This window comes from Pan paniscus, chromosome 17, assembly GCF_029289425.2.
Source record: "Pan paniscus chromosome 17, NHGRI_mPanPan1-v2.0_pri, whole genome shotgun sequence".
In the NCBI taxonomy this organism is placed as follows: Eukaryota; Metazoa; Chordata; class Mammalia; order Primates; family Hominidae; genus Pan; species Pan paniscus.
Genome location: NC_073266.2, coordinates 38,796,100 through 38,812,804, shown reverse-complemented (window position 1 = coordinate 38,812,804; position 16,705 = coordinate 38,796,100). Strand labels below are relative to the sequence as shown.

At 40.5% G+C, this 16,705-nt stretch overlaps 1 protein-coding gene across 16 annotated transcripts in view; it reads right to left on the bottom strand.

The window, feature by feature from the left end:
- The window catches only part of GREB1L (GREB1 like retinoic acid receptor coactivator), a 282,480-nt gene that overhangs the window by 130,058 nt on the left and 135,717 nt on the right, over positions 1-16,705 (bottom strand). For all 16 annotated transcript variants that reach the window (XR_010110104.1, XM_063597209.1, XM_057300484.2 and 13 more), the window contains 2 exons: positions 11,202-11,367; positions 10,474-10,671 (listed from right to left, as the gene is read on the bottom strand). Coding sequence is in view for 15 of the 16 variants with exons in the window: in XM_063597209.1 (XP_063453279.1) it covers positions 10,474-10,671; positions 11,202-11,358 (355 nt within the window). In the remaining variant the exon portion in view is untranslated. The remainder of the gene's footprint in view (positions 1-10,473; positions 10,672-11,201; positions 11,368-16,705) is intronic.

Below are 16,705 nucleotides of genomic sequence, written 5' to 3'. Positions count from 1 at the left end.
CACCCACCTTGGCCTCACAAAGTGCTGGGATTACAGGCGTGAGTCTGGTCAACAAGTGGGGCAATGGTGAATACACAACAAACTTTGAAAACCATGTAGTTTTTATGTGCATGTAATACGATTATTTTACTTCCAATCCAAATTCACTTCTCTAGATGGGTACAGTGTCAGAATAGAGATACTCTTTATTTTCACAGAGGAAAAGACTGAAGCTCAGAATTTGGTGACTCCTAGATGAACGGGCCAAAACTGTTAGAGCATTTCACTTTTTACCATGACATGACATGACAAGATGTGACAAAATCTTACATAACCACTTTGTATATCATAATGTATTATATGAATTCATCTGTTCATTGTTTATTAAACAAACATTTGCAACAGAGGCTGTCCAAGACCAGGAGATACAGAATTGAACCAAATATAACTTCCTCCAAGAACTCACATTGCAGTCATTTGGAAGAATGTATAAGGAACCAAGAATCACAGACAGTGTTATAGGGAACAGCTACAGTTCTGCTGCAAATCTTCTGGGGAATGATTCCGTCTGTACTCTAATCACATGACTTCCCCAGGGAGTTGTGACACTCCAAATTGATGTGGAGCTAGGACCTGATCCAACTGGGCCACTTTGATAGCCCAACTTTCTGGCCATAGTTGATTGGTCCAAGGGTGGACATATGACATAAACAAGGCCCATCAAAGCCTTTCCCCTAGAAAATCTGAACATGGAGCCAAGGAGAGCATGGCTCAGACTGCTTAGTGCCAGCCCTGTCTCTTGACTTGGGAGGGAACTCCGTCAGCACAGGCAGGAGGCTGAAAGACTGTTCTGGCAGTATCTGGATCCCTCAGCCCGCTGTATCTGCCTTTCCCAAGGTCTGGCCATGAAACCTTTTCTTTGGAATTCTTTCAGTAATTTCTTCATTTTACCTAAGCCATTTTCAGTTGGGTTTCTGTCATTTGCAACCGAGAAAGGCTGAATAAAAGTATGATAAATGCTATTTCAGGCCGGGCACAGTGGCTCACACCTGTAATCCCAGCACTTTCGGAGGCCGAGGTGGGTGGATCACTTAAGGTTGCGGTTCAAGTCCAGCCTTGCCAACATGGTGAAACCCTTCTCTATTAAAAATACAAAAAAAGGCCGGGCGCAGTGACCCGAACCTGTAATCTCAGCACTTTGGAAGGCAGAAGCGGGCGGATCATGAGGTCAGGAGATTGAGACCATCTTGGCTAACATGGTGAAACCCCGTCTCTACTAAAGATACAAAAAAATTAGCCGGACATGGTGGCAGGCGCCTGTAGAGGTGGAGCTTGCAGTGAGCCCAGATCGCGCCACTGCACTCCAGCCTGGGCGACAGAGCGAGACTCTGTCTCAAAAAACAAACAAACAACAACAACAACAAATTAGCTAGGCATGGTGGCACATGCGTGTAATCCCAGCTACTTGGGAGGCTGAGGCAGGGGAATCACTTGAACCAGGGAGGCAGAGGTTGCAGTGAGCCAAGATCGCACCACTGCACTCCAGCCTGGGCAACAGCGTGAGACTTGCTCTCAAGAACAGGGGAAAAAACGCTACTTCAGAAAATTTTGGAAGCAAGGAGGATGCCTACGTCTCCCTACACAAACCCAAGGAGAGCACCATTATCATTGCCCAATACAAAGTAGGGAAAAACCATGCTAGATTCTCCTAGCATCAATTCATGTTATGACTTTAACCAAGTGTCAACAGATAATTGAATGCTATCAGTTACTGGCATGAGAAATAAAAAAGAAAACACCATGAAAACATTGGATGAGGCGAGGTGCAGTGGCTCACGCCTGTAATCCCAGCACTTTGGGAGGCCAAAGAGGCAGATCGCTTGGGTCCAGGAGTTCAAGACCAGTCTAGGCAACAGGGCGAAACCCCATCTCTACAAAAAAATACAAAAATTAGTTGGGCCTGGTGGTGAGTGCTTGTAGTCCCAGCTACCTAGGAGGTTAAGATGGGAGCATCCCTTGAGCTAGGGAGGCAGAAGTTGCAGTGAGCCAGGATTGTGCCATTGTACTCCAGCCTGGGCGACAGAACAAGACCCTGTCTAAATTATTTTTTTTAAAGAAAAAAAATTAAAATTTAAATTTAAAAAAATGGATGAAGCGGTGGGGCATATTAAATTTACCATATAGTTTGGGTCACCAAACCTCAAAAACAAGCCTAATAGAATTGGGAAAAGTCAACAGAAGAAAGAATAAAATTATCAAGACTACAGGGCTCAATCATTTCAAGCTTATAGATCCCTTTTTAACATTAATAAAAGTCAATTTAAACTCTAAAAGTCAATTTAACTCTAGAAGTTCATGAATTAAGAAAAAATATAAAAACTTATGAATTCTTTAGCAATTTTAAGTGAATCTGCATTTGTTCAAAATATCATTTATATTTATTTGGAAAATAGTCATTAAATATGTCGGTCATATTACTTAGTTTACAAACATTTTTTGGAGCCTATGGATACATGGAACCCATTGGGAAAAAAAATCTGCTGTGTCCACCCACCTCTATTAAGGAACAGGGCTCACAGGTTTGAAAGTTGGGAATTGATGATGATGATGATGGCAGCTAAAACTTATGGAGCACTTGCCATAGCCAGGCACAGTGCTAAATACTATATAGATGACCTTATTCAATGCACTCAACACTCAAGACTGGTACTAACCCTGTAGATAATCTTTCTTGTACAGCATGAATATCAAACAGTATGTGAATAAACTGATCTAAGTAGGCCAGGTGCAATGGCTCACGCCTGTAATCCCAACACTTTGGGAGGCTGAGGCGGGTGGATCACCTGAGGTCAGGAGTTCGAGTCCAGCCTGGCCAACATGGCGAAATTTTGTCTCTACTAAAAATACAAACATTAGCTGGGGGTGGTGGCATGGACCTGTAGTCCCAGGCACTCGGGAGGCTGAGGCAGGAGAATTGCTTGAACCTAGGAGGCAGAGGTTGCAGTGAGCCGAGATTGCACCACTGCACTCCAGCCTGGGCAACAAGAGTGAAACTCTGTCTCAAAATAAATAAATAAATAAATAAACAAACAAACCAATCTAAAATTACTTTCTATTTAAAATCAAGTCCTTATCACATGCCATGTAATGACAGAATTAATTTTTAAATCTCTGAATTCAAAAGATTACACACTATTATAAGAGACATTTGTGAGTCAAAGATTGAGGAACACAGATCTGTTCTAACCTCTTTAATATGTAAATGAAAGAAGGGCCCCAAGAGACTAAGAAAGTGGCCCAAGGCCTCAATACTCAACCACCAGAAACAGTAGATCCAGAACCCAGGTCTCTTAACTCCTAATTAACTGCTCCTTTGACCTCATTAACACCTCTCTGACTCATATACAGTCATTTATCACTTAACCACATGGATGCATTCTAAGAGGCGATTTTGTTGTGTGAACATCATAGAGTGTACTTTCACACACCCAGATGGTACAGCCTACCACACATGTAGGCTAGATGGTATAGCCTAATGCCCCTAGGCTACAAACCTGGATAGCATTCTATTGTACTGAATACTATAGGCAGTTGTAACACAATGGTTAAGTATTTGTGTATCTAAACATATGTAAACACAGAAAGGGCACAGTGAAAATACGATATAAAAGATAAAAAATGACACACCTGTGTAAGTCACTTAAAACAGAGCTCGCAGGACTGGAAGTTGCTCTGGGTGAGTCAGTGAGTGAGTAATGAGTGAATGTGAAGGCCTAGGACATTACTGTACACTTTGTAAACGCTGTACCCTTAGGCTACACTAAATTTACTGAAATGTTTTTTTCTTCAATAATAAATTAACCTTAGCTTACTGTAACTTTTTAACTTTATCACCTTTTTAACTTTTAAAAACCTTCTGATTCATAATAAAACTTAAAACACAAACACTTTGTATAGCTGTATAAAAACGTTTTCTTTCTTATATCCTTATTCTATAAGGCTTTTTTGTATTAAAATTTTTGTTTTGTTTTGTTTTTTACTTTTTAAACTTTTTTTGTTGGCCTGGCGCGGTGGCTCACGCCTGTAATCCCAGCACTTTGGGAGGCCAAGGCGGGTGGATCACAAGGTCAAGAGATTGAGACCATCCTGGCCAATATGGTGAAACCCCATCTCTACTAAAAATACAAAAATTAGCTGGGCATGGTGGTGGGCGCCTGTAGTCCCAGCTACTCAGGAGGTGGAGGCAGGAGAATCACTTTAACCCAGGAGGCGGAGGTTGCAGTGAGCCGAGATTGCGCCATTGCACTCCAACCTGGTGACAGCGTGAGACTCTGTCTCAAAAAAAAAAACAAAAACAAAAACAAACAAACAAACAAACAAACAAACTTTTTTGTTAAAAACTAAGGCACAAACACACACATTAGCCTAGGCCTACACAGGGTCAGAATCATCAATATCACTCTTCCACCTCCATATCTTGTCCTACTGGAAGGTCTTCAGGGCAAAAACATGCTTGGAGGGTCATCTCCTATGATAATAATGCCATCTTCTGGAATACCTCCTAAAGGACCTGCCTGAGGCTGTTTTACAGTAAACTTTTTTTTTTAATAAGTAGAAGGAGTGCACTCTGAAATAACATAGATAATAAAATAACTAGGTAATAAAAAATAACATTTATTACCTAGTATCATGCAGTGTACCTAATTGTATGTGCTATACTTTTATATGACTGGCAGTGCAGTAAGTTTCTTTACATCAGCATCACCACAAACACATGAGTAATGCATTGCACTACTTTACAATGGCTACAGTGTCATCAGACAACAGACATTTTTCAGCTTTGGAACCTACAGGACCAATGTCATATATGCAGTCAGTCATTGACCGAAATGGTGTTATTTGGCACGTGACTGTATACTGTTTCGCCTTCCTCTAGTCTGATGGAGAGCTCTCCTATAACTTCATCCTTGCCTATTTTTGTTGGGTCCTATCACTTGACTTCCCTGTGGCCTTTTCAGATTGATTTCTGAGCATCATTTGATACACCAGCCCCTGCCAGCCATTGACTGTGTCGGCATTCACCTATTTCATACTTGCTAATGAGTCCTTAAAATTCAAGTTTTGGCAAGCCGCAAAAGTAATTCATGCTCACAGACTGACATTTCTGCTGAGCTTTCTCAAGCAATACATTGCAAAAGGGAGACTAAGAGGGAAAAGTTACAATTTTGTTTCTGGGCTAAAGAGGTATAGAGTAGAGAAGGCACAGTTAGTGTTGAGAAGGCCTGAAGAAAGCAGGATTTTCTAGGGAAGAGAGATTATTTCAGAGCAATTTCTGTGGCAAAATGAAAACTACACAATCCACACAAATAGTTTTTAGTATTATAATCTTTGAGGGTTTTCCCACTTATGAGGACACCTAGAGGAGAAAAGCAATAATTATTAAACAATTACTGTATTCTATGAGAGGTGTGTGCCTAACCTCCTTCCCTTAAAAAAAAAAAAAGTCAAGAGGTTCCTGTGCCCGTGAAAAGAGAAAATTCCTATTTGATGAAAAAAAAAAAAAAACTCACCCCATAATGATGGGGGTTTGTAAAAGTGGCACGAGAACCAACTGAGATCCCAATGTCCAAAACTGAACAATTTGAGCAACAAAATAAGTTAGTATTGGATTATAAACATAAAATAAATGTAGGTATTTATGGCCATAATGACATAAATAAACGAATGAACCCATCAATAAATGGGAGAGAAGAGATGAATTCCCAGGCAGTAGAATTTCAAATAATTTACGTAGCCTGCCCTCAAGGATGTGGAGTATAACTCCCTGCTCCTTAAGTGTGATCTGGGGATTCCTTCCACAGTATGTAGTGGAAGGAGAGTGGGGATAACACTCCTTCAGCCCCTCAGCCAGGTGACCAAGGTCAACAGCAATAGTGTTAAATCATGTTGATAGTATGTACCCTTGAAAGAATAAGATAAAAATTTACCTCTGTGATCTTCCTCCCCAGATCCCATAACCTCAATCTAGTAAGGAGAAAAACATCAAATGAATTCCAATAGGGGGGTCTCCTACAATATGCCTAATACTCCTCAAACGGCCAAGGTCATCAAAAACAAGGAAAGTCTGAGAAACTGTCACAGTCAAAAGGAACCGGTGAAACCCCGTCTCTACTAAAAATACAAAAAATTAGCGGGGCGTGGTGATGGGCGCCTGTAGTCCCAGCTACTCAGGAGGCTGAGGCAGGAGAATGGTGTGAACCCGGGAGGCGGAGCTTGCAGTGAGCCGAGATCGCACCACCACTGCACTCCAGCCTGGGCGATAGAGCGAGATTCAGTCTCAAAAAAAAAAAAAAAGGAACCTAAGGAGACATAACAATTAAATCTGATGCCGTATCCTGGATGGGATACTGGAACAGGAAAAGGATATTAGGAAAAAACCAAGGAACTCAAATAAACTGTGGACTTTAGTTGTTATTAAAATCAATAAAAATGTATCAATATTGGTTCATTAATTGTAGCAAATATCCTATACTAAGATATTAATAATAGGGCAAACTGTGTGGGGATATATGGAAACTGTACTATTTTCTTAATTTTCACAAATTTAAAGCTGTTCTTCAAAAATAAAATAAAATAGTTCTATTTTATCTTTTACCATGTAGCTATTTGCCAACACAAGCCACACAGACAATTTAATTAAGAAGAGAATAGGAAAGAAAGGCACAGCAGGGCTGTGTCTAGGAACAGGGTCCAGAAGAAATCAACTCCATGCCAAAAATGCTCATTAAGTCAAGCAAAAGTTTATGAATTCAGTTTGTAGTTATTCTAAGAATAAGTTCGCCTGCCAAGGGTCTGGTCTATTTCTGTAAAGTATGTATCTATTTACTATTTCCTCCAAATCCTCATTGCTGGGATTCAGATCAGCTAATGATATACAAAATATATCATGAGGGATCCCTACGAGAGTAAAAACATTATGCAAACAGCAATATTTAATTTAGTTTTTTCAGATGGAAAATAAGCTGTGTATGTCTGTAAAAAAGAGTGGATAGCTAAAAACAAAATCTATGAAACATTCTATCTCAAGACATAGGATCCCAATATCCAGTGTGATAGGTAGTTCTATTTTCCCACTACTAGAAATATGTCTGATTAATAGTCTAATAAACATCAAATATTAAATCTCAGTTAAAAGCTTGAACTAAATGAAAAAACAAAACAAAACCTTAGGACTCCCCAACAGGGTAATTCTGAATTACATCTAAATAATTCTAAAGGACTGATGTGATCTTTCTTTTAGAGGCTACGAGAAGATCTGGTTAAGAGTATCCTAAGGGAGGATCTAAGCCTGTTCATACTCTACAAGCAAAGAAACGTAAGTTAGTGATAACAGGCATACAAATAATTTTTTTGACAAATCTGCCCCTGAAATAATTTCATTTTCTGAAGATAACACTGAAATGTTGCTCTAAAACCAGAGCAAATGATTTTAATTTTTTTAAAAAGGAATAATAGTAGACAGGTCTTCTTTATAAACTTCATCTGCATTTCCTTAAGAAAACAGCCAAAGATTTCACTTCACAGAAACAGATTAGCATTCTCCAGTTATCTCCAACTTGAAGGAAGGTTACAGAGTAAACTAAAAGAGGGCAGGGAAAAGTTTACAGAACCAGCTATAAACACAAACTAAAGTAATCAAAGCAGTATTTGGAGGCCTAAAATTTGGTTGTCCTTTACCCCTCTGGACAATCAACTGCCTCCCAGCAGGGTAGGAACCTACACTATTCCGATAATTTACATAAGAAATTAGCAACCAAAATTTACATCTGAATGGTAAACCCCAGCAGCCCATCAGGTGTTAAGTATTTGCTTATCTAAATTGCCTCTAAAAATAGCTTTACCTTTCTTTGAGCCTTAAGTGAATAGAGGATTTCCCATGAAGGGAAGGTGGTATGCTTATTTAAGTTCAGGCAGTATATTGCCCTATTTCACTGCCATTTTCATAAGGAAAATTTCAGAACTGTTCTCCCTTTGAGTAAGAAGGCTCTTAAAACTGTCTTAGAATGAGTTCAATTGAAAGAGCTACTGGCTGGGCGTGGTGGCTCACGCCTGTAATCCTAGCACTTTGGGAGGCCGAGGCAGGCGGATCACGAAGTCAGGAGATCTAGATCATACTGGCTAACACGGTGGAATCCTGTCTCTACTAAAAATACATAAAAAAGAAGCCAGGCATGTTAGCGGGCGCCTGTAGTCCCAGCTACTCAGGAGGCTGAGGACTCAAAAAAAAAAAAAAAAAAAAAAAGCTACTGGCCAGGCACAGTGGCTCACGCCTATAATCCCAGCACTTTGGGAGCCGAGGAGGGTGGATCATGAGGTCAGGAGTTCAAGACCAGCCTGGTCAAGATGGTGAAACCCCATCTCTACTAAAAATACAAAAATTAGCCAGGCGTGGTGGCGGGCACCTGTTATCCCAGCTACTTGTGAGGCTGAGGCAGAGAACTGCTTGAACCCGGGAGGTGGAGGCTGCAGTGAGCTGAGGTCGCGCCACTGCACTCCAGCCTGGGCAACAGAGTGAGACTCCGTCTCAAATAAAAAAAAAGGTATCTACAAACTATAAACTACCAAATTAATTATAAACTTTGTGTTTTAAATGCCTTCCCCCAAGGTGAATTAAAACGGGAAAAAAATGGACATTAATTATAAGAACCAAAAGTAGCTGATACAGGAATCTAAGTGTAGGACTAGTGTTTTTGAATTGTCTTGGAATCTAAATCTTGAACTTGAGTGAGACAGTTAAAAAAAACTGCACCTCCTTTATCTTTAAAATGATATTACCCTTCCCATACACTCTCATATTCTCATGTTTTAAAGTTTAAGAAATACTGGCTATCTCTAGATCACTGAGTTTATTATACCTTGGTGGGTACTAAACAGCTCTCCATACCTGCTTATAAATAACACCAGTGCCAGATACCCTATAAGGCAAACTAAAAACATACCTAGGGCACAGGAAGAATGGAAACCTCTCTCCCATTTTTTGGTATAAAATTAGATATTTGAAAATTATCCTCTAAAGCTTTTACTCTATGTAACTCTCACACATAACAAGATTCTCAATGGGAATCCAACAACGTTTTAAGCACTATTTCACCTTCCATTTTGTTACCTGATAAATGAGTTGACAGCTCAATTAAATAAAAGGCATGAAGATGGACGTAAAGCAAGTAAGAAGAAACATAATGCTAGTCACCTCCTACACCTCCACAGGCTTAAAGGCCTGTATTATGTCAATAATGAATAAATCCATATATATTATATTAAGTTTGAGCAATCATAAACAAATTCATAAGGAATAATGCGCTACAGGCAGGGCCGAATCAAAGAGCAGTAGTACTAATTGCTAGAGGCCACCTTTAGTGAATTGGGCACTTAGAAGCTACCAGGAGAATTATTCAGCTTTCCTCATCTCCTAGGTAGGGGATTTTGACTCCTTTACTGTTTATCACATTGTCCAAAAAAAAAAAAAGTCAAGAGAAAATAAAACTCCCAAGCAGGGCTTTCTGACTTTCCATATTTGAACCTCTAGTTTTTCTCTAATTATTTGCACTTTAAGCTTTGTAAGAGGAATGTTCTGAAATTATATCCCTTTTCTTCTTCTCCCATTTCCCCCACTCCAAAATTTTCATGCACTGAAATCATCCTAGGTCCAAGTCATTCTGGGTATAAGAACAATACTCTGGCTAATCGGGACAAAGTATTATTCACGAACTAATTAGGCTGGGATGGTCAGAAAATAGCACAGTAAACTATTAAATGGAGGGAAGAGAGTGTAATTTAAGTTATGATATCACCAAAACCATGAAATACTGGAAATGCTTTATACTAGGATTTTCTTGTAAAGTGTGAAGCCTTGGTGGAAGAGGAGGTTGACCCTAATAAATAAAAAGGGATTAACAAAATATACACATTTTAATCCTCTATAAATTTTTACATTTATAATATGTATAAAATATTTTAATCCTCTATATCGGATGAGTGTTCAAAACAAATGTAAACGGTAAATATGAAATCTCCAATATCTCTCTGATTGTTTGCAGGGCCGGGGGCGGGGGGGAATAGAAAGAAGTACGAAGAGGGAACACTAAAAAAGTCCTAAAATAGTAGCATTCTTGCAGAAAGTACTTGGAATACTGGAAAAGCCTTGACCTGGGTTTAGAATTGCCTCTGCAATTCTAAACAGACCATCTCAGGGAAGTCAACAACTGTGAATTTCAGTCTCTTTATCTGTTAAGATGGGATGATAATACTTGTCTTTCTTACAGACATCTGTTGTGAAGTCACAGGAGATAATGTGAATGAGAGCATAATCATTTCTCATTCCTCTCCATACGATAATTACTAGTTTCCAGCCTTGAGCACCTCATGTAATAATTAGAAATATGTCAGACAATATTAGAGACAAAATAGCAAAAAGAAAACACAACTGAAACCCACCATCTGTAGTGCAAGATCCTTCTGGGGCAGGTTTTTGTGAATAGGGAATTGGTGGGCTGTTTGAATCAGACATTTCTTCATCGTCTTCATCATCTTCCATTTCATTAACTGTTAGATTGTTAGAAAAATCCAGACTTCCATTTTGAGTGTAGCGGTTTACCAAATCTTTGTCCAGATCCTCCACCTTGGGTTTGACATCTGGGTAAGCAAATAAATCACAGCAGATTTAATAAAAAGATGCTTATGGAAAAATGCACAGTTCTGAAAGACATAATTGAAGAAAAAAGGTCTAGCATTTTCTAACATTTAGCCAATTTATCTCAGAGGTCCCAAGATTTGGAATCCCCACTTCTAAAACAAGAATCCCACTTTTTAAAAAAGGAGTCCAGTGGCCGGGTGCAGTGGCTCATGCCTGTAATCCCAGCACTTTGGGAGGCGCAGGCGGGCGGATCACGAGGTCAGGAGTTCAAGACCAGCCTGACCAACATGGTGAAATCCTGTCTCTAATAAAAATACAAAAAAAATTAGCCAGGAGTGGTGGCGTGCACCTGTAATCCCAGCTACTCAGGAGGCTGAGGCAGGAGAATTGCTTGAACCCAGGAGGCAGACGTTGCAGTGAGCCGAGATCACGCCACTGCACTCCGGCCTGGGCAACAGACGGAGACTCCATCTCAAAAAAACAAAACAAAACAAAAGAATCCAGAAATGTGTGTGATTGAGAAACTTACCTGCAGATGAGAAAGGATGCTGGTCAGGGTCCAGGTATAGCTGGGAAAAAATTGGCCGTGGTACCACACTACTACATCTGAGGGAGGCTTCTATGGAGTTGTGGAGAGCTTCCTCAAATCGAGCAGATTTCAGTTGCCCAGCATATGAATTCCCCATGATCTACACCTACCCATCCCCAAGAAAAAGAAGAAAGGATAAAATTGATATAATTAGAGGTTCTATGTCTCAAAGTACAGGTAGAGCTAATTTAAACTATGTCCATATATCTTGTTAAGATGTGAAATATATGAACTACCCAGAGATCTTAAGACAGCTTGTGTAAGTTACTTGTTATCATGTCACGTGTGCTTTTTGTCTTCACAGCCCAAACCCAACTCAAAAAGCCCCTTTGAGGGATTTTGTATCTATAACAGTAATAAATGCTTAAGTCAAGGCTCTCCAACCAGTAAATCAAGACTGACCTGTCAGTCATGAATCCCAACCTGGTTAACAATGTGGCCATATCACCTTTATAGGAGGCTACTATAACTCCCTAGAAACTCTATCAGTGGTTTCAGAGTAAGTAATGAATTTTCTCTTTACAAAGATCTATTACTCTAGACGGGGGAAAAAGGCTCTCTTCTGGAAAAAAATGAAAGTTTTATGGTTATATATTTAATTAAATTTCTGAAAGCAAGACTTGAGCATTTTCAACTTGAATAATTCATTTATGTATTACTAGTATTTGAAAAACACTGTTGTTTCTTTTGCTTCATCTGAAGTACAATCTTATTTGGGACCCTTCAATTAAGTATATCGCAAAAAACTTTGAAGTCATGACCTTTACTTCTCATCACTAATATTTATATAGTACTATAGTACTTGCTGGTTGTAAAAATTTCCATGTATAGGCTGGGCATAGTGGCTCATGCCTGTAAAACCGGCACTTTGGGAGGCTGGGGCAGGTGACATGAGGTCAGGAGATTGCGACCAGCCTGGCTAACATGGTGAAACCCTGTCTCTACTAAAAATACAAAAATTAGCCAGGCATGGTGGCATGTGCCTGTAGTCCCAGCTACTCAGGAGGCTGAGGCAGGAGAATCACTTGAATCCGGGAGGCGGAGGTTGCAGTAAGCCGAGATTGCGCCACTGCACTCCAGCCTGGGCGACAAGAGCAAAACTCTGTCTCAAAAAAAAAAAAAAAAAATTCCATGTATAACAATAATAACTACAATTTATTGGGTGCTAATTAATGGCTAATGATACTCAAAGGGTCTTGCGGGTGGAGGTGGGGCCAAGACCCTACCCTTCTGATGGTCCACGAAGTCAAAACTATTTTTTTTTTAATTTTTTTGAGACACAGTCTCACTTACTCTGTTACCCAGGCTGGAGTGCAGTGGCACAATCTTGGCTCAGTGCAACCTCCGCTTCCCAGGTTCAAGCAACTCTCCTCAGCCTCCCAAGTAGCTGGGACTACAGGCACACAGCACCATACCAGGCTAATTTTCATATTTTTAGTAGAGACGCAGTTTCCCCATGTTGGCCAGGCTGGTCTCAAACTCCTGATCTCAAGTGATCCACCTGCCTGGGCTTCCCAAAGTGCTGGGATTACAGGCATGAGCCACCGCACTCAGCCAAAACTATCTCAAACTATTTAAACAAAAATTTTTTTTGTTCAAAGCTGGTAGGTAAGGCTTGTAGGAGCTGGTTCAGCTGTTCAACAGTGCTCTCAAGAACAGAGCTCTTCCTGTCATTCTGCTCCATCACCCTGAATGTGTTGACTTTTACTCTCGATCTTGTCCCCAAACAGCTGTGACAAACCAAAGCATCATGTCTACATTCCAAATAATCAAAAGGGCAAAAGACCTTCTTTTTAGAAACCTTGGTCTCTTTATTTGGAATGGAATGCCTCTTCCCAGCAAACTTTTCCTTGAATCTCTGGCTAGAAATGCTGTCATTCCTGGGCACATCATCAAACTACTACTAGAATATTATTTGTCTTTTTGACTCTGATTCACTCATATGTGTACATGGAATTTTCCAGAATCTGCAGGATGTGTGATATTGCAACAGGTTGAATGCAGAAGCACATAAGCTACTCACTAACTTGTCTTTGGAAAATAATTATTTTTCATAAAATATGCTATCTATGTTCATATACAGTGGGGTTTTATTATAATTTCTAAAAGTAATACATATTCGTAAAATTTTTCAGTTTTAATTTTTAATAAACAAAAATGCTATGGGGTCCTCAATAATCTTTTTTTTTTTTTTTCTTTTTTTAAGATGCAGTCTCACTCTGTCGCCCAGGCTGGAGTGCAGTGGCGCAATCTTGGCTCACTGCAATCTCTGCCACCTGGGTTCAAGCGATTCTCCTGCCTCAGCCTCCCGAGTAGCTGGGATTACAGGCGCCTGCCACTGTGCCCGGCTAATTATTATTATTATTTTTGAGATGGAGTCTCGCTCTGTCGTCCAGGCTGGAGTTCAGTGGCACTATCTCGGCTCACTGCAAGCTCTGCCTCCCAGGTTCATGCCATTCTCCTGCCTCAGCCTCCCGAGTAGCTGCGGCTACAGGCGCCCACCACCGCACCCGGCTAATTTTTTGTATTTTTAGTAGAGACGGTGTTTCACTGTGTTAGCCAGGATGGTCTCGATCACCTGACCTCGTGATCCGCCCACCTCGGCCTTCCAAAGTGCTGGGATTACAGGTGTGAGCCACCGCGCCCGGCGTGCCTGGCTAATTATTGTATTTTTAGTAGAGACAGGGTTTCACCATCTTGGCCAGGCTCGTCTTGAACTCCTGACCTTGTGATCCACCCGCTTCAGCCTCCCAAAGTGCTGGGATTACAGGTGTGAGCCATTGCGCCTGGCCAATAATCTTTAACAGTATAAATGGGTTCTAATACTAACAATCTGAGAACTATTGGGCTAGATAGTCTACTAAGCACTTTACAAAAATTGTTGTATTTAATCCTCAGTATTCTGAAAAAGGTATGACCTTTTTCCATTTCACAGATTAAAAAACAAAACAAAAAACCAAAACTTGAAGAAACGAAGTGACCAGTTCACTACCATTCAACTAATACGGGATAGAGCCAGGACTCAGTATCTAGTCATGTGATGACAAAGCCCGCACTCTTACTGTACAGCCTCACCTTGGATAAATCTCATTTCAAGACAGGTAATTTCGAGAATATCTTAGGCCCCCCTTCTATCAAAGAGAGGGATCAAATTTAAAATTTATCTGGAATACCAACTCTGATTAACTCCCTGGAGAGAGTCCCTGGAGGACTGGTTGAGAAGAACCCTGAGGATGTATCAGTGTTCATCAGGAAAGGGCGCTAACACCCAGCGTGCCCACTCATGAGTAGGGAGGAGATGATGCATGGGAATCCACAACTCTATCTCAAGTTTCCCAGACACACACTAAAGCTCTGCAGAAGATTTTGGTGCCCCTGAGCTACTTTTACACAGCAAAGAAGACTTCTGATGTGATTCCTGGTGGCAGTGAGTAGTATGCGATGATTTCCATCAGAGTGGCTGGGTTTGTCAAAGCTTTATTAGAGATTCCTATGATTTGGAGAAAAAGCCAGGGTCCTATTTTGGCAACTTTTCTGATATAAGTAATAAAAACAAAATGCCATGAATTTAAATTGTTAGGTTTCTTTTTTACAAAAAGTTTATACTCAAAATGTACAATATCCAATTACAAGTTGCATATGTATATAAAATACCCAATTAAAAGATGAAGAAATAGAAGAAAATCAACAAAGTCTGTCAACTGAAATGTTCCTGAAACACCAAGTTTTTGGCCAGGCTCCTAAGACTCCCCACCAGTACAATACAAACATTAAAAATTTTTAAAGCTCAGAAGTAATTTACTTTTCAGCAGCACCACACGTGATCAAAACAGGGGTGAGGTTGGAGGAGAAATAGGCTGTGCCACTAGTTTATGCATCTAAACCAAAATCCAACAACCATTTCACCTTTCTTCCTTGCTAAAGAGAGAAAAGGACCAGGAACTAGCACAGAGTTAACCATAGGATTGCTTATCTGTGAACAATGAAATAACATCAAAAGTGAACTTTCAGCCTTTTTCCAGAGCACCAATGTCTGGAAATATTGCTGCCTCTTAATCTATTACCACTCCAACAAGTTATCTTCCTTTCATCATTGAAAACCTTGAAAACCTCCTGGCATGGTGGCTCACATCAGTAATCTCAGCACTTGAGAGGCCAAAGCAGGCAGATCACCTGAGGTCAGGAGTTTGAGACCAGCCTGACCAACATGGAGAAACCCGCTTTCTACTAAAAATACAAACTTAGCTGGGCGTGGTGGCACCTGCCTGTAATCCCAGCTACTCGGGAGGCTGAGGCAGGAGAATTGCTTGAACCAGGGAGGCGGAGGTTGTGGTGAGCCAAGATCATGCCATTGCACTCCAGCCTGGGCAACAAGAGCGAAACTCCTTTCAAAATAAAAAAGAAAATCTTGAAAACCTACATTCTCCAACAGGTCTTTTTAGTTTAATTTTTAAAAAGTACCCAGTTATACATGGAGGATCACATAATCTCAATTTCTTCGACTAAGAGTTTAAGGAGTAATATGACAGAACATATATAAACAACAGATAAATATCATGCTGAATAAAAATATTAAATCGGGCTGGGCCTGGTGGCTCATGCCTGGAATCCCAGCACTTTGGAAGACTGAGGAGGGAGGATCACTTGAGCTCAGGAGTTGGAGGTTGCAGTGAGCTATGATTGTGCCATTGCATTCCAGCCTGGGTGACAGAGCAAGACCCTGTCCCCCCCGAAAAAAAAACACTAAATTAATTTAAAAATGGGCAATGGAGTTTCACCATTACAGAAGACATACGCAATCCTACAAAAGCATTAGCAATATTCAGATGAAGTCAATGGGAAGTATCTATTCCCTGCTGAGACTTGGTAGAATAAAAGGAATTAGCTGACTCTATTCCAAATAAAAACATAACAGGGCATTTAAAAAATGATAATGGTGGCTAGGTGCGGTGGCTCACGCCTGTAATCCCAGCACTTTGGGAGGCCAAGGCAGGCAGATCACCTGAGGTCAGGAGTTTGAGACCAGCCTGGCCAACATGGCAAAACCCTGCCTCTACTAAAAATACAAAAAATTAACCAGGCATGGTGGTGTGCTCCTGTAGTCCCAGCTATTCTGAAGGCTGAGGCAGGAGAATCTCCTGAGGTCACAGTGAGCCAAGATGGCGCTGCTGCACTCCAGCCTGGGCAACACAGCAAGACTCCGTCTCAAAAAATAAAATAAAATAAAAAATAAAAATAAATAATGGTAATGTAAAGAATTATGTAACTGACCCCAGACTTATTTAGTGCTGACTATGGAGTTCTGCCCTTGATATCCCAATGCTACCCAAAGAAGAAGGGTGGAGTTCAAAGGACGCCTGTGTAATATATTCTAAATGTCATATGCCATGGTATTCAGGGTCACTGAAATTGTTGGCATTATCCACCAGCCTCCGTTTCCTCTA